Here is a 24,061-nt window from a genome sequence, read left to right on the forward strand (position 1 = left end):
ATGCATGTTTTCCTTTATAGGTGGAATCTAAAAAAATAAAACAAATGAAAAAACATAACCAAAACCAAAAAGACTCACAGATACAGAGAACAAAGAAGTGGCTGCCAGAGGCAGGGAGGAAGGTTGGGAGGATGGGTGAAATAATGAAGGACATGAACAGGTCCTAACCACCTGTCACGAGGTAAATGTCACAAGGATGTGATGTACAGAACAGGGGTATAGCCAATAATAGTGTGATGAATTGGTATGTTGTGCCATATAGAAATGCATCAAATCTCTACGTTTTACATCCGAAACTAATATAATATTGTAAGTCAGCTATACCTGTATGAAAAAACAAAAGAAAGCCCATAACATAAAAAAGGGGAAAAAAAAGTTATGGTGCAGATAAAGAATATGTACAGTTATCAATGAGGAAAAATAACTTTTAAAAGCATGAGTCAATTTCTCATAATAAAGCAATCCAAAAAATGCAGATTGAATGCAGATATGACACACAAGGGACTTTTCTGATGAGAACTGTGCAATGATAAATAAGAATGAAATAGGCCATGGAGTTCTGAGCACTTGAGGCTCAGAGACAAGGTGACCAGAAGGTGAACTTAGAGCTACAACCACTTACCTGAATGAGAGGCAATGAGCCCATGGAAAGCTAGTCCCACACCCCTTCTCCAAGTGTGTGTGTATGAGCGTGTCCACACCAAGGTGGGTGCATCTCAGCAAACGTGTTTGGCCCTTGGTGAGCACACTCATGGCCCTGCATCTTCCACGCCTCACGTTCGGGCACCTAGACTCCAAGGTGTGGCTCTTAAGTAACTGAAGGAAAGACCCCCAGGGATCCCAGCAGTAGCTCTGTGTTACTCCCTCTCTCCCTAGACACACACGCAAGGCACCACTACCATTATGTGTAAGATTGACCCTGGAGGTTGTCCTGGGCTCCCAGGAGATAAGGCTGGTTGACCTTAGGGATCTTGGGGCTGTTCAGCCTTTGCCAGTCCTGGAGGAGAATGAGGATAGAGAGGGTGAAATTAAAGCTAAGTCTGGAACTGGCCTGGTAGTTTCTGTATCCCCAAAACTCTCATTCCTACACAGGTGAGCATGTGAGAGCCAGAGGGTTTTAACCCCTGGCTGGAGTATTCATGCTCATGAAAGCATCAGAGGTAAAACCCCTGCTGTTAAAAACCTGATAAAATAGTGTTAGCAGGCCCAAGTTCTGTCTATCCCTAGTGTCTTTCTAACATTAGTCTTTTTGTAAGCCAATGACTTTGCCCTAGACACTCTCCAGGTCACTTTCTAGAACTCATCCTCTCGCCAGTCCCCACAGTCTCTCAAGCTATTAGAACCACAGCTTCCTGCAGGGGATACTGTGTGGATGTGTCTCTAAGCAGGTGCATCTATGCTCACCTGTTTATGCCCTTTCCACTGCTGGGTCTAGATGTGGCCACATTACTTTTCATGAGTCCAGGAGTAGCAAGTTATTAAATTTATCAAAAAATACATTGCCTAGTCCATTGCAAAATGCACAAGACAGAACCAAACAGCTACAGAATCTCACAAAGATATAACAGAAGTGGGACTCAGAGATCCAGATTCTAAACAATGACATGTAAGATTCTGCCTACAGATAGGCTCTGTAGGGAGACTTTGTTCAGTCAAGTGTCAGTAAGAGGGAAACAGTGACAGAGGGATGTGAGCAGCAAAGTAAACGTACTGAGTGAATACATCAACAGAAAAACACATCAACATAAGCAGGCAAACACAGATGCACCTGCTTCAAGTCAGGTCCACACAGCTTCTCCTGCAGAAATCTGTGGCTCTAACAACATGTAGGAATCCTGGGCCCAGTCAGCCCTTTTGCTCTCTATTACAAGGAGGCCCTGGTAGAGGATAATGGCAGGTATCAACGAAAAAGGATCCTTTCTTTTTGCCCCTGTTCCCCCATTTTTATAACCGGGTCCTCTCAAATCCCCAAATACAACTCAAGAGGCCCATCTTGGAGAACATCTCTTGAGGTTCTGTCAGATGCCTTCTACTATGGCCCAGGGGCCTCTCGCCTCAGTCCCAAGTTTAATTCACCCTTTGGGTAATCACACTACCCAGGGAGAATAGCCCCCAGCTGATTTCTCCCCAAACCCTGTATCCCTATCTTTAGCATCATGTATGGTACATAAGGGTCAAATGAATGAATAAGTGAGTGAATATGCAAGTCAATCAGCTCATTTAATGAACTAAATATGTATCCTAATACATGAGATTTTGCATGTTTTTGTTTTCTTGTGCATATAAAAACTAAAAACACACCTACGAGGCTATACCTTCTCCTTAAATACATGTATAAATTCAGGGACAATCCAAACACATTTCAATTTGCTTTGCCTGAAATCTTGATAAAAATGATTCTGAAATTAAGTGGGAAGAACATACATCTGAAGATAATATAACAGAAAGGAACCTAGAAATTAAAACATAAAACTCTTGAAACAATGAGGCTATTGTGCAGAAACAGACAAACAGCTGTGCAAACATAAGTGCCCCAGTATATAGGCACTATATTAGGTAACTTAGATAATACATCAAAACACTGGAGAAAAGGTTGATTATAGATAACGTAATTATAGAGAAACATTTAAATAGGTTTTTTTTCACATCTCTCATAATGTTTTCACTTCTACCGATGTCAGATCTGGGTTTTTTTCATTTTAATCTGTTTTGGACACAAAAAGTTTATAAAGAATAATATAGCATACATCTGTATACACAATGTATATTAAGAAACAAAATACTACAAAAATATTGAGTCTCCAATTTAGCTTATTTTTGTGACATTTGCCTTCCCTATCCTTCAGAGATAAGTTGTTTTCTTAGCATTCCCATAATATTTTATACTATTTTATACTTTCACTACATAAATACGATCCTCATTAATGTCTAGTACTGTAAAGCGTATTTTTAAGCTTCATATAAATGGTCTCATGCATATCGATTTTGCTCAACATTTTATTTGAAAGATATGTTCACGTTTGTGCGTGTAGTTCTGGTAAAGTATTTATTACTTCTATAAAGTTTATTTATTATTGTTCCTTGGAGGTAATATATGGTGCTTCTATATTTTACTAAGTGAGGATACCGCATTTCATTCATTCATTTATTTGAGTGAAATACTATATTTAATTCATTCATTCCTCTTTGATGAACAGTTAGGTGGTTTACAATTATATAGAAATATAATGTTTTATTAGTATTCTCATACAAGACTATCTCGTTCACATGTGCCTCGTGCCTCAAATGCTTATTATATTTAAGTGAGATTTCTGAGATGTGGAATATGCATACTGCTAACTATTCTAAATATTAATAAATCAATCTTTTCTTTTTTTTTTTTTTTTTGTCTTTTGGCCATTTCTTGGGCCGCTTCCCATGGCATATGGAGGTTCCCAGGCTAGGGGTCCAATCAGAGCTGTAGCCGCCGGCCTTCACCACAGCCACAGCAATGCAGGACCCAAGCCGTGTCTGCGACCTACACCACAGCTCACGGCAATGCCAGATCCTTAACCCACTGAGCAAGGCCAGGGATCGAACCCACAACTTCATGGTTCCTAGTTGGATTTGTTAACCACTGAGCCACAACAGGAACTCCCAATAAATCAATCTTGAAAATAGGTTTATTCATAGAAAGTATCCCATCAGCAGGGAATGAATGTCCCTGTTTCTCTATACCCTCACCAGCTCTGTGTATTATCTGACCGTTTTGTTTTAATTTTACATGGGAAGTGGGAAAGTGGTCCTATCGTATTACTTTATTACTTGGAGGGCTGAGAGATGTTTAATACATTTATTGCATCTCTGTTTCTTCTGACACTTTCCTGTCCTTATTTTTTAATATTTCCATTTTTTTTTCTATTGGTCTACAAAAACGATGGGCGTAGCCGGACACCCTGGAAGGCCTGGTGAATAACTGTCGCTGTGTGAGCAGCATGTGCTCAAACCCCAACAACAACTCTGAAGCACAAACGCTCATGGGATGCTCTGTGTATAGTCATAAATGGCAACCAACCCCCGCCCACGACTCCACAGGGAGGGACCCTTTGCCCATGGGGCCGCTCCTGGACTCTGCTCTCTCCATGTCCGACTTCGGCTATTTAATCTGTATCTTCCTGTTCTGATAGTGCTGTGTTTTCCTGAATGTTCATGATTTTCTCTCGTAAACTGTTGAACACACTGGTGTCCATGGGGGCCCACCCACTTGTAACAGTGATTCTAAAGTGAGTCTGGACCTGAGGATCCCACAAACGAGTTGGCGGTGTCTGAAGCAGGAACCATCTGGAGGGAACGATTCCCTCAGAACTTGCAGTTGAGCCAACCCTGGACACCTATAAACACTGGGTAGAGAAACCTTTTCTTAGTTTCATTAAACCGTAGTAATCATATGGTAATTTATCTTAACCATGGCCCCAGGTTTTTACTGCTGTCTCACAAACCACTGCAGACCTCGCAGCTAAAACTTCCAATGTCATTTTGTTCACAAAACTGACATTTGAGTTAGTGCTCAGATGGAGAGTTTGTGTCTGCTCTCCTGGGTGCTGGCTAAGGCACTTGAAGGCTGGCTGTCTTTGGCATCAGAGAATCCTCTGAATACTGACTTACTCTGAGTCTGGTGTCTGGGTGCAGAGGGTTTAAATAAGGGCGCCAGCAGCTAGGCATCCTCATCAGTCTCTCTCCATCTGTATGTGACACCAGGGCCACTTTGAGCAAAGTGGAATGCTTGTCTGTGAATGAGAGAAAGAGGAAAAGAAGTGGGGGGGGGAGAGGAGGAGGTGGAGGAAGGGGACTGGGGGCGACGCGGAGGGGGAGGGGAGGAGGAGAAGATAGTGGCTTCACTTACGGGGATAAGGAGGTCTGGGGAGACGAGAGGAGCATCAGTCTGTCTTTCCTTCTCTAACCTTGCTCACTCCCAACACATAAACGAAAACTATGGCTAGCCATCAAGTATTCTGCTCAGGAATCTGGGGGTCTTTCTATCGCTGTGTTTGCGGTGGGTTAAAGACCTGCCCTTGGTATTCATTACAGGTAAGTACTAACCAACCATGATTGTTCCTGCAAGTTTCCTTCATTGATAGAACAGGCACCTCCGATTCAATACAACATTTTATTTTTCTCCTTTGAGTTGTCGCCATTTTTTCCAGCTTTTAAATATTCCACCTCTCTCAAGCCTTGTTATGAGATTGCTCAGTATACCGGAAACCTTTACTGCTGTGTATTAGCACCGATAATGCACTAGACAAGTTTCACTTATTTCCCTCTAGTTTGGGTATCATAAGTGTGTCCTTCCAACAGTGATCGTGTAGCCCTAAGGCAGGCATCTTTCACTGAATTTTGCCTTCATAGTTTAATTCTACAATATGACCACAGCCTTAGAATCACTCTGGTTTCAGCCTTTGTGTACCTCGAATTATTTGCACTGATTACTGTCCAGAAATCATAAACAACCATTTTTGGGGGTTTTGTTTGTTTCCTTTTTTTCTTTTTAGGGCCACACATGTGATATAAGGAAGTTCCTGGGCTAAGGGTAGAATTGGACCTGCAGCAAGGATCCGGCATTGCTGTGAGCTGTGGTGTAGGTCACAGATGCGGCTTGGCTCTGACGTTGCTGTGGCTGTGGCATAGGCCGGCGGCTATAGCTCCAAATGGACCCCTAGCCTGGGAACCTCCATATGCTGCAGGTGCAGCCCTAAAAAGACAAAATAAAGAACCACGCAAACAAACAAATACAAAGAACAATACAGAAAGAAGTCAAATCATTTACATGTTTTGCGATTTTTTCATTCTTTATGAGAATCTACATGAGATCATTTTGAAAGATAGACAACAATGCCTCTCAGTGGTAAAATTTCCCCTTTTTCCCTCAGATGGTCTTGGCTCTCTGTTCATTTTGTCTCCTTTTAACAAATTAAAAAAAAAACCAAGTGGTTAAACTAATTATTACCTTGTACTTCTCATTTATTATTTGTTTCACGGTCTCAGACTGAATGAGGCAAATATATTTTATTTAATTATTAAGTACTATTTATTTATAATACTATATTAGTGTCAGATGTACAGCAAAGGATCCAATATGTGTATGGATTATACTACATCAAAATACAGGCTTTCCCTGATGGCTCGGCAGGTTGAGGGTCCAGCATTGTCACTTGTCCCTGCTGTTGCTCTGGTTATTACCGTGGAATGAACTCCATCCCTGGACCACGAACTTGTGTGTCCCTTGGACGCGGTCAAAAAAAGCTCATTAAAAAACAAAGACCATAATTCCCTGCACTATGCAATATGTCATTGTTGTTTGACTCTTTTATGTTACATTTTGTATCTCAGTATCATATCCTTACATCACACCTCGCATCTTTCCTCTCCCCACTGGTGACAACTAGGTTGTTTTCTATTTCTGTTTTGTCACATAAATTTGTTTGTTCATTATTTAAATTTCATATGTAAGTATATCACCTGGTAAGTGTCTTTCTTTAACATTTCATGAAGCATACTATTTTATGGGTCTATCCATATTGCTGCAAATGGTAGATTTTTGTTCTTTGTATATGGCTGAGTAATATTCCATTGTATACCGTGCTGTTTGTTTATGTAGCTTTGGATTATAGCATAAAATCTGGAAGGATGGTTAAAAAAAAAAAAAAAAAGAATTGGACCTGCAGCTGCCGGCCTATGCCACAGCCACAGCCACAGCCACAGCAACGCCAGATCCGAGCTGTATCTGTAACCTATGCCGCAGTTGGTGCAATGCTGGATCCTTAACCCACTGAATGAGGCCAGGGATCGAACTTGCATCCTCATGGATACCAGTCAGGTTCTTAACCCCCTGAGCCACAACAGGAACTCCAAACAACAACTTCTAGACTAATAAATTCCCATATCTGGGCACAGGATCCAAACTCTAGAAGCTGCCCCAAGTACTGGTTCATGACTTCCTCTCGTGTTCCCTAAGAACTTGTTTGCAGAGGTCCACAGCCAAAGATTTCCAGTATAAAACTGACTTATAGAACTATAATTATCAACAGGACATTCTCAGACTGTTTCTTTTTTAAGAGAGTCTTAACAGACACTAGAATTAGTTGAGAAGGGCAGGAGAGTTGACTTGAAGAATTTTAACATGCAAAATTAGTTAAAATGGTTATCAGCCTTTGCTTCTTTTTCCATTCAGATTTCTTTGGAAATTGGAGATTGTGTTTCCTGTCTGAATTTCTACTTCTTTGAGGAAGCAATGATTCATGACACCCACATGTTAAGGCTTCCGTAGCAGGAATAATAATACAGTGACTCCAAATACAATTTTGTACCTTCCCTGTTACCTCGCACTCACCACAAACACACGTCATCTTCCACTTCTCCTTAAACACAGAAGCATGTTACACACCCACCCTGCAGACACCCGAGCCTTGACTTGCAATGCGGTGAGGAAGTTATTGTTTGCTCTTAAGTTCTCTCCGTGTGGAAATGCTCAGGCCCTTTTTGCATGGGTTCAGAGTGTTATTAGTCAAACAGAATATATTATATAATATTCTGCTATATGCAGAATCTCATATAATTTGCCCAACATATATGTCAGTGAGGAAAGAATACTTCATTATTTTTATTTCACAGAGCATAAGAGCCTCGCTTTGGAGCTAGTGAGACCCAGGGGATTTCCTATATCCTAGACTGTCTGGGCAAGGATTTTTTCTGCCAATATGACATCTTTCTTCTACTAGCCAATTCCCCCAGGAATTACGTCAACTTCACTTTTATTTTTCTCTCTCTCAAGCCCACTAGTGTAGAATAATCAGAGAGGTTTCTGACCATGGGCAAAGATTATGGGCTCCTTCCTCCAACACCAGTATTTGGCTATTTTGTCCCGAAACTCCTTGGTTTTCACGGCGTAAATGATAGGATTGAGCATTGGAGGCACAAGGAAATACAGGCTGCCAAGGATGGTGTGCACGTGAGGTGGAATTCCTCGGCCAAAGCGGTGACTGAGAAATGAAAACAGTGAAGGGGTGTAAGAGAGCAGCATGACAGAGATGTGTGCGGTGCAGGTGTGGACCGCTTTTCGGTGGGCTTCCTTGGAAGAGAGCCTCAGGACAGCCCGGACGATCAGCACATAGGACGAGGCAATGGCTGCGATGTCCCCCCCAGCAACCAGCAGGGCCACCGCCAGGCCGTACATCCTGTTGACCGTGGTGTCCACACACACCATCTTCACCACTGCCATGTGCTCGCAGTAGGTGGTGGGGATGATGCGTCTGGGGTGGAAGGGCATGTGCTGGAGGAGCACGGGCATGGGGAGAATCAGCAGGACGGCTCTCCCTACACTCGCCAGGCCAATGAGCCCAACGCGACTGTTGGAGAGGAGGGTGGCGTAGCGCAGGGGCTCACAGATGGCCACGTAGCGGTCAAAGGCCATGGCCATGAGGACGGCCGACTGCAAGGCAGAGATGGAGTGGATGAAGAAGAGCTGGGCCAGGCAGCCCCCGTAGCTGATCTCGCTCCGGCCAGACCAGAAGAGGCACAGCACCTTGGGCACGGTGCTGGTGGACATGCCCAGGTCCGTGAGGGCCAGCATGCACAGGAGCAGGAACATGGGCTTGTGCAGGGAGCGCTCGGTGGAGATGGTGAAGACGATGGCGCAGTTCCCGAGGATGGTGACGAAGTACATGGCACTGAAGGGGACGGAGAGCCAGCGGTGCCTGTCCTCCATCCCAGGGATGCCTTGGAGAAGGAAGACGGAGGGGTGGCGCTGGGAGGCGTTGCAACCGCTCATGCTGGCCCCCCGGGAAGCCCCTGGGAAGAGCGAGAGAGACACCACTGAGCCTCCGCCTCAAGGGGAATCAGGAATTTCCGAGGAGATGCAGAAGTTGGGATATTGAGATGCCAAAAGTGATTCTGAAATCATGGTGATGTGCCTCATACGGTAGGGTAGTGTGCTGTCGTAGTGTAGTGGTGATAACGTGGCAAAAAAGCATTGAGTGTTACAGTGGTGATAACGTGGCATAAAAACATTAACTTCTGAGAGAATATATTTCATGATAAAGGTTTTATATTGCAATTTTATTTATGAAATATTTAACTGATACTTCATTCATTATCTATTTTAAGACACACCATTAAATTTATAAGAATACACTGCTGTATTTTTGAATGCATGTGCCCTGAAAGACAGCAACTTGAAGTACGTGGAACAAAAACAGAAATATAGGAGTTTGTGTCGTGCTTCCGTGGGTCAAGAACCTGACACAGTGTTGTGATGATGCAGATTCAATCCCTGGCCTCCCTCAATGGGTTAAGGATCTGGCGTTTCCACACGCCGTGGCATAGGTCACAGCCACAGCTCTGATTTGACCCCTAGTCTACAAACGCCCGTATGCAGCAGGTGAGACCATAGAAAGAAAAAATAAAATAAAAAACAGTGGGTCAATGAAGACATCCAAAAACGAAATTTAAGAATACCCTGAGACAAACAAAAATAGAAATACACAGAAAAATTGACAAAATATCCCTTGCTCTTCTTAGCAAGCACAGTGTCAAATACGGTCAATGAAAAATTGTTGATAAACTAAGAGAACCTAAAAACTTAGAGTAGAATTCTAATCCAAAAGTTAAAGAATACATACTTACCGCAGATTTAGGAACTGTGGGGACCATTTTTAAGAGAATGTATAATGATGAATAAGAATGAAGCAGGCCTTGGGGTTCTGAGCACCTGAGGCTCAGAGACAAGGCGACCAGAAGGTGAACTTAGAGCTACAACCACTTACCTGAATGAGAGGCAGTGAGCCCATGGAAAGCTAGTCCCACACCCCTTCTCCAAGTGTGTGTGTATGAGCGTGTCCACACCAAGGTGGGTGTATCTCAGCAAACGTGTTTGGCCCTTGGTGAGCACACTCATGGTCCTGCATCTTCCACGCCTCACGTTCGGGCACCTAGACTCCAAGGTGTGGCTCTTTAAGTAACTGAAGTAAAGACCCCCAGGGATCCCAGCAGTAGCTCTGTGTTACTCCCTCTCTCCCCAGACACACACGCAAGGCGCCACCACCATTATGTCTAAGATTGACCCTGGAGGTTGTCCTGGGCTCCCAGGAGAAAAGGCTGGTTGACCTTAGGGATCTTGGGGCTGTTCAGCCTTTGCCAGTCCTGGAGGAGAATGAGGATAGAGAGGGTGAAGTTAAAGCTAAGTCTGGAACTAGATTAGGGCCTGGCAGTTTGTGTGTCCTAAAGGGCCTCCTTCCTACGCACGTATGCATGTGAGAGCTTGTGTGTATGCGTGTGTTGGGGGGGCGTTTACCCCTGGCTGAAGTATTCAGGTGCATTAAATAGACAGAGGTGCAAACTCTGTTGTTGGTACCCTGGTGAAATAGCATCAGCAGCCTCAAGTTCTGTCCATCCCGCACCACTTTCTGACTTCACTTTTTTCTCATGCTCGTTCTGCTGCACTCACCCGGGCATTTCCTTCCATAGCCACTGTCTCCCTCAGTACCCGCAGCCTCTCATACCCCAGCCTCCTCCTAACCCCTGAATCCAAACATGACCATTTTTCTTTTCCCAGAAGTCCAAAGGAAACAAAGTATTACAGTTTGTCAAAAGTCCATTGCAAAGTCCACTGCAAAATCCATGAGACAGAACAAAACCGTCACGAAATCTTGCAAAGACGAAACAGTAGTGAGTCTCGGCCAGATTCTAAATCCTGGTTGTAGTGCCAGTTCTGCCCACAGTCAGGCTCTGTAGGGAGACCTTCTTTAGATTCAAGTGTCAAACTACTTCAAACACTCTCAGATAATACATGGTACTGGCTTGCTAGAATTAGCAGAAACAGCAACGTCTAGTCCACAGATAAGAGGTTCGTGAGAAGGTAGAAGAAATAGCTACAACGTTCCCCCTCTGTCTGTGGGGTAAGGAGGGAGTAAACTACCTCCTCCCCATAAAAAGGCCAACAATCCTCAGGCGGATCTGTTTGGTGTTAACGCCGTAGACCAGGGGGTTGAGGACAGGGGGTAAGAGGAGATAGAGATTTGCCAGTACGATGTGGACATGAGGAGGTACCTGGTGGCCAAAGCGGTGGGTGAAAAAGGAAAAAAAGGCAGGTACATAGAATACAAGGATCACACATACATGGGCCCCGCAAGTGCTAAACGCTCGGCATTGGGCATCCTTCGAGGGCAGGCGCAGCACCGCCCGCAGGATCAAGCCGTAGGAGGTGGCGATAAGGACCGCGTCCATGCCAGTGACCGAAAGGGCCACCGTGAGACCGTAAATGGTGTTGGGCTTGATGCTGGCACAGGCCAGCTTGGCAATGCCCATGTGCTCACAGTAGGTGTGGGAGATGATGTGGTGTCCACAGAAGGGTAAGCGTTCGATGAGGATGACAAAGGGGAAAACAAAGAGAGAGCCACGGATCACACATGCCAGACCCATCTTCCCGATCACTGCGGCATTGAGGATGGATGTGTAATGCAGGGGACGGCAGATGGCCACGTAGCGGTCAAAAGCCATGGCCAGCAGAACAGCTGATTCCGTGGCAAAGACTGCATGCACAAAAAACATCTGGGTGAGGCAGCCACGGTAGGAAATTACGTGGGACTTGAGCCAGAAGATTGCTAGCATTTTGGGCAACGTGGTTGAACAGAGGAAGACGTCGGTGATGGAGAGCAGGCACAGGAAGAGGTACATTGGCTCGCGCAGAGTTCTCTCCCTCGTGACGATGTAGAGGATGGCGCTGTTCGCGACCCGGGCAAGGATGTACATGGAGCAGAAGGGGATGGCAGCCCAGATGTGCTGGTCCCTCATCCCGGGGATTCCAAGTAAAATGAACAGGGAAGGATGGAAGGATGCATTGGGGACAGAGGCAGAAATCATACTGACGAAGAGATTCAGGCTTTACCTTCCTAAAAGTTATTCGAAAACGAAATGAAGTCATTCTAGAAAACGAGTCATGGATTCTTCCTACCAATCCATTTAATTTCTTCCGTCTCCTCTACTTCCACCAGTTCTACTCCAATTCAGGCCTTCCTCATTTCTTTCCTGGGTTATTAAAATAGCTTTGCAACTATTCCGCCCACTTTTAGGATTGCCATCTTCCAGTGAAACCTCTAGATTTTGGCCTCATGTTCTAACACGTGAAAATCATCCACTCAAATACAAATATGCATTTCTTAGTGCCTGTGGTGCAGAATATCTTATGTTCCCCTCCTCAGGTCCACCCTCCACCACGCTCCATTTGTTCTGGGCCCTGGGACACTGGGCCACCCTGACAGACCCCTGTCCTCTCACTTCTGGCTGGACTTGGCAGTGGGCAACACCAATGGGAGGCTGGAGGAGATCAGGAATGCATTCCTTCCGCTGTCTCTCAGCAGGCTTGCTGCACCCTGGCCACATCTCTCTGCAAGCAGCCTTGTCTGGCTCCAGTTTTTCTCTTGTAACCATATTCTCCTAGAGTCCCTTTAGTCCAAGGGTTGTAACAGTGCCCACTGTCGTTAATCCAAGAATGTCACAAGCCCTTTTCATTGTCTTACACATTTGAAAGTGGCTTTCAAATTACACTGTTCTGAAATCCCCTAAACCTTTTGTTGTTGTTGTTGTTGCTTTTTAGGGCATATGGAAGTTTCCAGGCTAGGGGTTGAAAAGCTACAGCTGTCAGCGTACACCATGGCCACAGCACTTCAGGATCCAAGTCGAGCCTGAAACCCTCATCACAGCTCACAGCAATGCCAGATCCCTGACCTGCTGAACAAGGCTAGGCATTAAACCCGCATCCTCATAGATACTAGCCGGATTCATTTCCCTGTGCCCCAACAGGAACTCCCTGAAATTCCCTAATTCTACATGCACTCTCCTGCTAGGATTTTTTCTCTTTGTGCTTTCGCTCACCCATCTAGCACTATTTACCAACACACTCCACCACGTAGTTCGTGTTCCAACCACAGCTGAGTGTTTTGAAATGTCCAAAAGCTTGTTTTATCACACCTGCAGGCCTTTGCACATGGAGCTTTTTCGTACAGAATAGATATTTCCATTTGGTCCCCGGCCAGTAGCTAATAGCCATTCAAAGTCACACGAATCCCTTCTGCTACAATAAAAGCATCACCCATCTTAAGCTCAACTCCCTTAGGAATTATAAACTCGTTTGATAATTCTGTGTATGCCCCTTATCCCATTACATGAGGAAATTTCTGAGTCTCTTTTTTGCTCTGTCTGGGATCAATGCCTTACGTGCATACTAGGACACTAAGGAATGGTTGATAAGTAAATGGGGCCACATGGGTGAGACCCTGGGGTTTACAGGGGAGTTATACCAGGGAAGGTTTTTAGCAGTGACCGGGCAATGGTTTGAGATGGTGGTGACAGCAAAGGGGAAACAAGAAAGAGCCATCTTGCCTCGAGAGGTTCCTGTACGTGCAGTCAGAGTCATCATTCCTACCTTATTGAAGTCCACTCTTTGGAACTCAAAGATTCTCATTTTTAGAGGGGACATAAAACATAAAGATCATCCAATTGGCCTCACCTAAAAAGAATTTTAGAATGTGCAATACCTATGATAAAAAATTCTGTAATCATTTAGGAGTTCCAGCTGTGGCACAGTGGGTTATGAATACGACTGCATCCACTCGGGTCTCTGCAGAGGTGCAGGTTCAATCCCAGGTCCAGCGTAGTGGGTTAAAGGATCTAGCATTGTCACAGCTGCAGTATGGGTCACAGCTGTGGCTCAGATGCAATCCCTGGCCCTGGAACTTCCATAGGCTGCAGGTGTGGTCATAAAAAAACTATAATTATTAAAAAAAATCCTTCCTTCAATTCCTTATTCATATTCAATTGTATTATTGAAAGATTAATTTTGTTTATTTTATTAATTGCTGTATGCATTTCTTACATACTACTGCAAATATGTTACTTCATGGCAACAGTCATTATGGCTATAAATTGTATGTAACAATGTTATTACAAGTTTTAATTACTAATGAAATTATTATTTTGTTTGAGTTGTTAAGTCATAAAATAGAATTTACTACCAATTCTACTGAAATCTTTGTAGTCTTGAAATTTCAAAAATTATTATTACAACAAGACTTTGTAAACATGTCTATGCCCATTTTAGAAAGTATAAATATTTTTTTACTTCTATCCTGGAAATAACTGTGATTTTTAAACAATAGATAAATGAATGAAATATAGTCTTGTCATCCAGTTGGAAAATAAGTTTTTAAAAAAAGCACATGTAGTTCAATAATTACGCAAGGCTTGACTCCCAAATGTGATATCCTGAAAAACAGTTACCTGGAAGTTGTTTGTACTCTGGTAACAGAAAAGATACACTTTCTGGAGACAGCCATTCTCTGAAATATGAGAATGTTTCTCTTTCCTTCCAGTCAATACCTGTGAGCACAATCCACATCAAACAAGAGCAATTCCTCATCAATGTCATAGGGTTCTAATTTCATAACCATTATTATCCTTCCTAAGGCTACTCTTTTATTTCACCACTTTGTCAAAAAAAAAAAAAAAAACCCTATTGACAGTCTACCATGCACCAGGCATTCTTCTAGACGTTTTATGTATTCTAGAGTAAGAATCTGCATGCTCCAAGGTAGATTAAGTTGATCTAATGGGAAGATGTAATTAATCAAATAATTTCTGACATATGAGCAAAAGTGTACATTGACGTATGCTATAAAGAAAAAATGCATAATCCAGTTCCTATTTGGAGAAAGCTGCCCTGAGAAAATGAAATTTAGTCTCCAAATCTAAGTCTTCCTCAGATGCTTCAAGCATCGCTTATACAAGTCAGTTTCTAGGATTGTCACTGTCTTTATGTGGTCCAGTCTGGAAGATAAGAGATGGGATTCAGACTGCCTGGCTTGAAAATGTGGTCTAACTTCAGTTACTTGCTAACTATATTATCTTCAGTAAATGTCTCGTTCCCTTCGGTCTTCAGTTTTCTAATATAAAATACAGATAACAATATTTTAAGGTTTTTTTCAAAGAATTAATTGGGAACAATCATGTAAAGCACATAATACAGCCTCCATAATTTAATAAATGTTTATTATAATACTCACTGGTAGTTCTCATGTTTGTGCTAATTATAGCTGAGTCAACTGGACTATGTACATGCCTTTCAAAAGAGAAGACTTTATTTAGTTTCTCCACTTAAAAGACATGCTGGTCTTGGAGTTCCCATCGTGGCGCAGTGGTTAACGACTCTGACGAGGAACCATGAGGTTGCGGGTTCGATCCCTGCCCTTGCTCAGTGGGTTAAGGATCCGGCGTTGCCGTGAGCTGTGGTGTAGGTTGCAGACACGGCGGCTCGGATCCCGCGTTGCTGTGGCTCTGGCGTAGGCTGGCAGCTACAGCTCCAATTCGACCCCTAGCCTGGGAACCTCCATATGCCACGGGGGTGGCCCAAGAAAATGGCAAAAAGACCAAAAAAAAAAAAAAAAAAAAGACACATTGGTCTTTCTTGACCCTATCTATAATCTATGGGTGAAAGCACTGCAGTTTCAGCCTCCTTTAAATCAAGAACTGTTTTCAGAGCTATCCAAGACTAGCCCTTAGGTTAACTCTCAAAATATGAGATAGATGGCTGCTCAAGGATCCCAAGCCCATCAGCACGGCAATGTCATTGAGGTCCCCTCAGTCTCCCTGAGAACCAAAAAACAATTCTGGTGCTGGAGTCCTTCAAAATAAAAGGAGTGGCGTGTTCTGTGCTGTCACTAAGAGTGAAGATGAAGACATGTATGCCTTATTTCTGTTAAAGGTAGGACTTCTGTTAGGCTGTTCAATAAGCCAATGAAATCAATCCTCTGATTTTTGCCCTGGACAAACAGAACCCGGGGTACTGCAGCAGCAATTCCTCGCTTGGTGGGCCTTTAAATTTTGTGCATTGGAAATTACAGAACAGAATTCTAGAGTAGGAGGGTACCAGCTGTCCTCAGACACAGAGGAGACCGGAAATCAGATGTGTGGGCCCATCCCCTAGGCTTTCTGTGAGCTCCGTGAGGGTCCAAGGGACTCAAGGACAAGATTGCTGTGTATGTATCTCCATTCCTGCCTGGTTCCCACCTGGCTGCCTGACCAATATGAGTGAGAACAAGACATGGAACAAGCACAAGGCATTTTGACCCACCACTGTTTAAGAACACCTGCTCCTGGAATCTATCTGACTGGCTCGTCTTGAGCCCACAAGTAAAATAGTAAGAGATGAAAATCCCTAACTGCAACAAAAATGATTGAGATACAAATAAAAGAAGAATTTGCTGATGACAGATTTTCGTATGTAGTAAAGCTACCCAAATGTCTGAGGGGTTTCAAAGAACCGTACCTCTTATAGTGGAGTCAAGGGACCATCCGAGATGACCTCTGGCACAGCCAAGGGCATCAGTGTCTTTGTATGACTGCTCTCCCTCTAAATCTCCCCTGACCTCTGATCCTGGCTTTACAGAATGGCCCTCATCTTTTTTATTCTGTCCACCTCTTCCATCCAACACTCACCCCAGCCTCGGGGGTCAGCGGCACCTGAGAAATCCTGATCCAGCACAGTGTCGTTCCAGGATCTGAGACTTGGTCTCATTTATTGCCACCCTCTGAAGGCTTTTTAGACCCAGAGAGGCTGCGGTGTGGCTCAGAGCACTGGTGTTCCCAGCTGCTAAAAGTAGAAGTGAATTTGCAAGCATGATCTCTGGGGAGACACACCAGTCACATCAGAGTCTTCCCTTAAATGCTGGACATTTTTTAAATCAGGAGAGGGGGTCAGCTGTAAGTTAATACCTGACCAGCCCTTGAACCAAAAAATGTAGCCAAATTTTGTCAAACTGTTGGGGAAGGAGATTTAAGGGGAAAGGAGGCAAAACGTAGAATGAGGATAGACTGGGAGGAGGTCTACCTTGAACTGGAATTTGCACGCTTCCTTTGGTTGCCTTATCCAGTATCACATACCACCTGTTCTCAAGAAAATAACCACGCTATTTAACCTCAATTCCTCCAGACTGATCTTGAGCCTGAGTCTTTATTCCCCTTTAACATTTCGTGTCTTCATTTGGATAACTTTTGGTCTTTTCTCCTTTATATTATCTGTTATACCAGGTGATAAGCTACTTACTCAAAGGTACTGCTAGTGATAGTCAAGTGTAAGACCAATGCATCTCCTACAATGTACTGCAGAAATTACATGTTGGGCTTTGGAAATAATCTTTAGTAGTCTCCACCAAATTCTCACTCAAGCCAAGTATCTAGATATCCTGCAATGTAAGTGCAAAATTGTATGTTGGGTTGCCTGGGTCAGGAGAAACTCCTATACATTAAGACAACATGGAAAGTGCGTCCTTGGGAAATACGTGACGGGGGACAATGGTATTGTCTTCAGCAGGATTGTCATCTAGAACTATCCAAGGTGAGGGTGTATCTGATCCATGAAAATACAGCTTTCCAAGGAAGAAGAATGGATGAGCTGGACTCAGATTCTTTTTCCGTGTGCTCACCGGGAAGAGCGCACATACCTGTAAACATCTTAGTCACCCAGTCTCCACTCTTCTCCCTTCCTCACCCCAGACCTGAGCACCTGACTCACGGGTATTGAACTATAAATACATGCTCCGTGCACAGTAACACTCACAATTTGTGACTTCCATGCAAGTTAGTGTGGAAATGTGTTCAAGATTTTTAGAAGTGATTCGAGAGTAAGCATAAAGCAACCTAAAAGATGGTATGCCTTAATCCAGTGCTACCACACAGAGGGCTTTGTTTTATACGCGAAATCAAGAAGATGGGAATGAGGCAGACATAAATCTGAGCCCCAGCTCTGATATTTACTAACTGAGAAATTTTAAATAATTTCACTTTTCAGATCCTCCATTTCCTCGTCTGTAAATTAGAGCTATTCATTACACTTAAAGTCAGTCGTTCCCAAACCTTACTGTACCCTAGAAACTCCTGGGGCTTTTTTAAAAATGCTGATGCTTCCATCTTAGCCACAACCATGCTGACTTAACTGACAAGACGTGAAACCTGGACATTCACAGCAGGTCAATTATCAAGGCCCTGAAGGGACGTGTACTTGACGAACTGGAGAAGGTTCAAGAAGACGCGTGTGGCAAGAGCAAGGGGATTAGGGAAATGCAGCAGAAGATGAGACCACAATGTCCTTTGCCGGCTTGTGCGGGATTCTGCAGTGGAGATTTCTCAGCCTCGTACCTGCCTGGTTTACCTCTTCTTTCCATGTCTGGCTTCCTGCTGTATTTAGATGGGGCCATGTGGCTAATTATGGCCAATTAGATTAGAATAGAAGTAGCAAGTGTCCTATTACTGAAAAAACACAATAAAATGCGTGCATGTGTGTACGTGTGTGTTAGGGAAAGGAAAAGGGGTGAAATGGAGAAAGAGAGAAAGAATGTGTATTAAGCAGTAATTCAAGGACTGAGCCATAAAAGTAATGCTGGCAAGGAGGAGAAAAAGATGGGGAATGTGAGGAGATATGAAAATGTAATGAGACCAACTTAGCCAACAATGCATGGAAGTTGAAGGATTATTGAACTGGGACTCAAGAGAAAGTGAGTTGGAAAGCAAAAAACAGGTGGGGGAGGAGTTCCTGCTGTGGCCTAGCAGGTTATGAACCTCACTAGGATCCATGAGGATGAGGGTTCGATCCCTGGCCTCGTTCAGTGGGTTAAGGATCCCACATTGCTGTGGCTGTGGTGTAGGCCAGCAGATGCAGCTCTGTTTTGGCCCCTAGCCTGGGAACTTCCACATGCCACAGGTACGACCATAAAAAGCAAAAATAAATAAATAAATTTTAAAAAAGAGAGAGGAAGTGAATTGGAAAAATGGAGGTGATGGGTCAGAACCTGAACGCCTAAAATTTAGATGGTTAATAATGTGTACCTGTTTGTGGAAATACACATTCTCAGGTATTGCCAAAGAATTAGATGAGGTATGACAGTCAATATTTTTGGAGAAAAATTCAGAGTACTGAGAAGTGAACCGTTTCAGTTATTTATCGTTGCACTACAAACTACCCCCAAAAGTACTTATTTAAAATAATGTATTATTATCCGCTACGATTCTGTAGATTTACTGGTCATTTGGGCCGATGTCATTTGGGGTGTCTTTCTCTCTCATATGACGTAATCAGATTTTTGCTGGAGCTTCAGTCTTTTCTAAGCTTCACTAGCATTGATGCATTTGAGTCTGGCTACTATCTAGGAGCTCAGGCAGGCTATCAACCTTATAAACTCTCTTATTTGGCTACAATAACTCCTCCTACATGCAAAATGCATTCACCTCTTCCCTAAGATTTCCAGGTCTCATTCAAATTATGAGATTAACATTCTCATTTACAGTCCAGGATCTCAGCCTCCAAAGCAGGACACAGTGGGAATCAGACTCGGGTTCAATTTCTCACATACAGAGCCTAGAATGCAGGTCCTCTCAAGACCTGTGGAGTAAAGAAATGAAAAAGAGACCTGCTGCCTGCCACGTCAACATACGCAGTGAGCCAGAGAGAGGGTGACTGCAGTAGACACTCCTGTGTAAAATACTGGGAGAGTCATGTTATAGTTACCCGGGCTTTTATACTTTCCAAAACCCAGCAAGATTTATTATCACGTTTCCTTTTTTTTTGTTTTGTTTTGTTTTGTTTTTGGCTTTTTGCCTTTCCTAGAACCGCTCCCACAGCATATGGAGGTTCCCAGGCTAGGGGTCCAATCGGAGCTCTAGCCACCGGCCTACGCCAGAGCCACAGCAACATGGAATCTGAGCTGCGTCTGCAGTCTTCACCACAGCTCATGGCAACACCGAATCCTTAATCCACTGAGCAAGGCCAGGGTTCGAACCCGCAACCTCATGGTTCCTAGTCGGATTCGTTAACCAATGAGTCATGATGGGAACTCCAATCACCAGTTTCTTAATTAAAACCCAATTCTGCTCTCTGGGAATGATCCCCCACGGCTCTCGGTTAACCCCTAGGCAATTGGCTATATTATCTGCTTCTTAAAGCAAAATGACTTGTGTTTACATCTGAATATTTTTCTTAGTCTACTTCATGAGTAATGAAATTGGAGACCCAAAAGTCTTCTCTCATTTTAGCACTAACTCTGCCCCTGTTAGTCCGAGCTAATGGGGGACTGAAATTACTAAAAGTGCCAAAAGTTGATGTAACTTTAGCTTACATATGTACTTTTTTCTTTTAAAAATTGTGGTTTTCTATGGATCTTTTAGGGTTTATCCTGTGAGACGAAATCATACCCACAAATATCTTCCAGGTTGCCATCTGTGAGATTCTGCTTGAGAGTTCTGCTTCTCTGGGAAGATTAATATTCTCAGGCTTCTAAGAATCTTTGTCCACCTGAAAAGATTTACCAGGCCCACCCTTAAATATTTCTCTTCTCTTAGCAAAGGCTCTTACAAGCTCAACCTCGAGATGATATTGTATCATGAGGTAATTTTTTCCTTTGAGAGTCTTTGTCATTTGGAGAGGCTGATATATATATATATATATAATATATAAAACTTGAATCCAGCCAGTCCTGATTCCTTGGTATTTATCTACATTATGATTAAACATTAAATAGTTTCATTTTAGCTTATATCTCTCTATCTGTACCTTATCATAAAAGACATAAGAATAATTTCGATATTTTCAGTACTCTGCCTCAAAATCTCCTTGTCCAAGTACATCAGATAATTAAGTATGTTTTCCATTTTTCATAGTACTGCAAGCATGGTAGTTAAAACTTCCTGCAATTACATAGGATTCGTTCCTTTTCATCCATCCTCTAATAACAACTTTCTTGTTGTCTTTCAAGCATTCATTAACAGTCTCCCCAAGGCCCTTTTCTGCTTCTGCCCGTTGCCTTATTCCAAAGCTAATGCTGCCCATCTTAGGTTTTCTTGACACCAGCACCCCACTTCCTGTTACCAGTTTCTGCCTTATGTATCTATTGCTGCATAACGAACCATCCCCAAATGTATTGGCTTAAAACAGCAAATTATTATTTCTCACGACATGCCTACCAATGCCCAAAGTCTCAACTGGACTGGATAGTCTAGATGACTCACCAGCATGACAGGCGGTTGTTGCTGACTATTGGCTGGGATCTCAACTGGGGCCGTTCACCAGAATATTTAGATCTGTCTTTTCCACGTCGCTCGGGGTACTCATTGCCTAGCAATGGGATTCTGAGAGGAGGCACACCGAGAGCAAGTATTTCAAGAGCCCCAGCTGGAAACGGCAAAAATGTTTATGGCCTAACCGCCCTCAGAAGATAACTCAGAATACTCCTTCCACCGAGTTCTGTTGGTCAAGGAATCCCTAAGCCGAGAAAACATTCAAGAGAAGCAGAATTAAACTCCAGCCGTTAAGGTGAGGACGCGGAGTTCACACGGCAGGAGAGCGTGGAGGATGGAGTGCATTATTAGAGTGACCGTCTTTGGAAAACACGCTCCACCAAGTCATCGACGGGAACATCGCCAGCAATCACGGAAAGAATTTTTGGTGCCAGAAGCCAAAATTCTTCAAAAATGGCAGTACATAGAGATAATTAATAATATGTTTTGATGATAGGAAAGTGAAAGTTGTGGAGCTTTACGATGAACAAATGATGCCAGAAGCAGCAGCAGCAGCTATGCAGGACCTAAAGAAGAGTTATTTTCCTTCCAGACCCGGGAAATTACCACAAGAACCAAGTCTATGGGTCTTTCAAAGGACAGGGACTTTTCTGATCTGGAAGGATCCAAGATTTCTTAGGCATTGGAATCCCCTAGAGAACAGGTAAAGCATCCAGAAGCCCAGTGAATTGCATTGAGGTCGGGACTTGACATGTTTACCAAGTTCCCAAATGGCTGTGGTACCAACCAATGTTTGAAAACCACTTTTCAAATGGCTGATTTTTGTGGATCATTCTTTTAAAAAAGGGTAATCATTTTTCAGCTTTTCCAACTCTCATCTGGGACGTGTCCTACAAAGGTATTCCATGTGGATAGATTCCTGTTTATCTCTTGTAACCTGTTTATAAGAATTATATTCTAACCATATTCTGTGCAGCATAGTGACCCAGTCATACACATATATATTTTTTCTCATGCTATCATCAGCTTTTTTGGTCTCCCCCTCTTGACACCTGTTCTCTTATCGACTCATTATTCCCTTCAACTCATAGAGGATTCCTAGGGTTTCACACATATTTAAGTCATCATTGCAGATACTGCAGCTTTGAAAAAATGAAGTGTATTCCAAAGGGATACAGTTACCTGTTTCCTCTTCCAGTCCCTTTAAGGGAGAAGAGCGGGACGATCTTTTCCCGAATCTGCTTGGTCTTCGCCCCATAGATGATCGGATTAAGTGCAGGAGGGATGGCTACGTAGAGGTTGGCGACCAGTATGTGGAAGGAGTGAGGAATAGTGCGACCAAAACGGTGAGTGAGGACAGAGAACATGGCTGGTGCGTAGAACATAAGAATGACACAAACATGGGAACCACACGTGTTGAGGGCTTTCTGGCGGGCATCCCGGGATGGGAGGCGGAAGACAGCACGAAGGATAAGCGCGTAGGAGGTGCCAATGAGGATCAGGTCTGAGGTGACCGTCATCACAGGCACAGCAAAGCCGTACCAGATATTGATGGAGATGTCCGCACAGGCCAGCTGGGCAACACCTATGTGCTCGCAGTATGTGTGGGGAATGATGGGCGTTCGGCAAAAAGGCAGTCGCTTTAATAGGAACACACAGGGTAAGATGATACAAAAGCTCCTGCTGACAACACCCATGCCAATCTTCGTAATAATCTGCCGAGTGAGAATCGTGGTGTATCTTAGGGGGAAGCAGATAGCAATGTAGCGATCAAATGCCATGGCCAGTAGGGTGGCAGAATCCACAGCAAAGCTGTAGTGAAGAAAAAACATCTGAGCGAGGCATCCTGAAAAGGTGATTTCCTGAGGACCTAGCCAGAAGATCCTGAAGGTTTGAGGTACACATGTATTAGACAGGATGAGGTCTGTCGCGGCCAGCATGGAGAGGAAGAAGAACATGGGCTCGTGAAGGCTGCGCTCCTTGGAAATAAGGTAGAGGAGAACGCTGTTGCCTGCAAGGGCCACCAGGTAGATAATAAGGAAGGGAATCCCAATCCAGAGGTGGAATTGTTCCAGCCCTGGGATTCCCAGCAGGATGAATGAGCCTGGATTGAAGCTGCTCAAGTTGAATGCGGCCATCATGCTCCTGGGTCGGATGTGTCTCAGAGGCTGAAAATAAAAATGTCACAGCTAATTGTGAAAAAAGATCTACAGACATCGACCTCTCTGCCTTCTCCCTCATTTTGCAATTTGTAAAGTGATAAATGATTCTTCTCTTCTCTTTACTAATAAACATCTGCCAAACCTTCCAACACAAATTTGTCTTGATCGGAGTGGAATCAAAATAATTTTTCCCAGAGGTACACGTCATATAACTTTGAATCAAGCCCTTCCTGGCTACCAACAACCCAGGACGTTTTCTAAGAAAATATGTGCAAAAAATAATATAAGGCAGAAAAGCAATCACTCATCAGGGATTTGGAACAGAGTGTAGTGTGAAGCCACAGTACTGGTGAACCCAAAGGACACCTGTAGGGTCCCAGAGGGCTGAGAAGAAGACAGGCTTAATGTCTGAAACCAAAGCAGACCCTGCGGTCTCTTCTTCAGCCTCCCCTCCGCATTAGGACATTCTGGTTCTCCTTGGCATTATAGAAAAGTTCACCGACATGAAGAAAGAGACAAAGAACATTCTTCCCTAAAATGTCTAGGTTTAGGTGATTTCATCTGCCACTTCAGACATTCCCAGGGTGGAGTTTTCAAGAGAAGACACTCTCCAGTAACGTACTTAGTCAGATGCGTTTCATGGAAAGAACAGAAGCCTCCTACCCTCTGGATCCTCAAAGAAAACCATCCCAGTCCAGGAGCCCAGTCTCCTGGCAACGTTCTGAAAGGACATGCTTGCCTCTAGCAAATCTATAAAATGACTCATGCTTAAGAGACTTCATCAAAACAGTTGCGCCTTTCTTTCAAAA

At 43.6% G+C, this 24,061-nt stretch overlaps 3 protein-coding genes across 3 annotated transcripts; all 3 read right to left on the bottom strand.

Annotated features, from left to right (window-relative positions):
- Nucleotides 1-2,203: 2,203 nt before the first annotated feature.
- On the bottom strand, nt 2,204-8,817 carry LOC100524512 (olfactory receptor 52P1-like). The gene is made up of 2 exons (XM_084974981.1): nt 5,725-8,817; nt 2,204-3,439 (listed from the first exon to the last, which is right to left on the bottom strand). The coding sequence occupies exon 1, from the start codon at nt 8,801-8,803 to the stop codon at nt 7,826-7,828; it is 978 nt and encodes a 325-aa protein (XP_084831107.1). The 5' UTR covers nt 8,804-8,817; the 3' UTR covers nt 2,204-3,439; nt 5,725-7,825.
- Nucleotides 8,818-10,706: 1,889 nt separating this feature from the next.
- LOC100516280 (olfactory receptor 52D1-like) lies at nt 10,707-12,008 on the bottom strand. Its single transcript, XM_021062357.2, has one exon. The coding sequence runs from the start codon at nt 11,890-11,892 to the stop codon at nt 10,945-10,947; it is 948 nt and encodes a 315-aa protein (XP_020918016.2). The 5' UTR covers nt 11,893-12,008; the 3' UTR covers nt 10,707-10,944.
- A 9,069-nt stretch (nt 12,009-21,077) lies between these two features.
- On the bottom strand, nt 21,078-23,245 carry LOC100622082 (olfactory receptor 52H1-like). Its single transcript, XM_084978273.1, has 2 exons — nt 22,273-23,245; nt 21,078-21,201 (listed from the first exon to the last, which is right to left on the bottom strand). The coding sequence occupies exons 1-2, from the start codon at nt 23,229-23,231 to the stop codon at nt 21,078-21,080; spliced, it is 1,083 nt and encodes a 360-aa protein (XP_084834399.1). The 5' UTR covers nt 23,232-23,245.
- Nucleotides 23,246-24,061: the final 816 nt, after the last annotated feature.

The sequence above is a fragment of the Sus scrofa genome, chromosome 9, assembly GCF_054392235.1.
Source record: "Sus scrofa isolate SSC_HxYL_T2T_F1_AM1 chromosome 9, Sscrofa_HxYL_maternal_Yorkshire_Landrace_v2.0, whole genome shotgun sequence".
NCBI classification, from domain to species: Eukaryota; Metazoa; Chordata; class Mammalia; order Artiodactyla; family Suidae; genus Sus; species Sus scrofa.

Coding starts and splice junctions, on each gene's coding strand:
- LOC100524512 (XM_084974981.1), bottom strand. CDS start 8,803: ATGAGCGGTTGCAACGCCTCCCAGCGCCACCCCTCCGTCTTCCTTCTC.
- LOC100516280 (XM_021062357.2), bottom strand. CDS start 11,892: ATGATTTCTGCCTCTGTCCCCAATGCATCCTTCCATCCTTCCCTGTTC.
- LOC100622082 (XM_084978273.1), bottom strand. CDS start 23,231: ATGATGGCCGCATTCAACTTGAGCAGCTTCAATCCAGGCTCATTCATC. Junction 21,202..22,272: donor GGGACTGGAAGAGGAAACAG/GTAACTGTATCC, acceptor GCCTCCTCTCAG/AATCCCATTGCTAGGCAATG.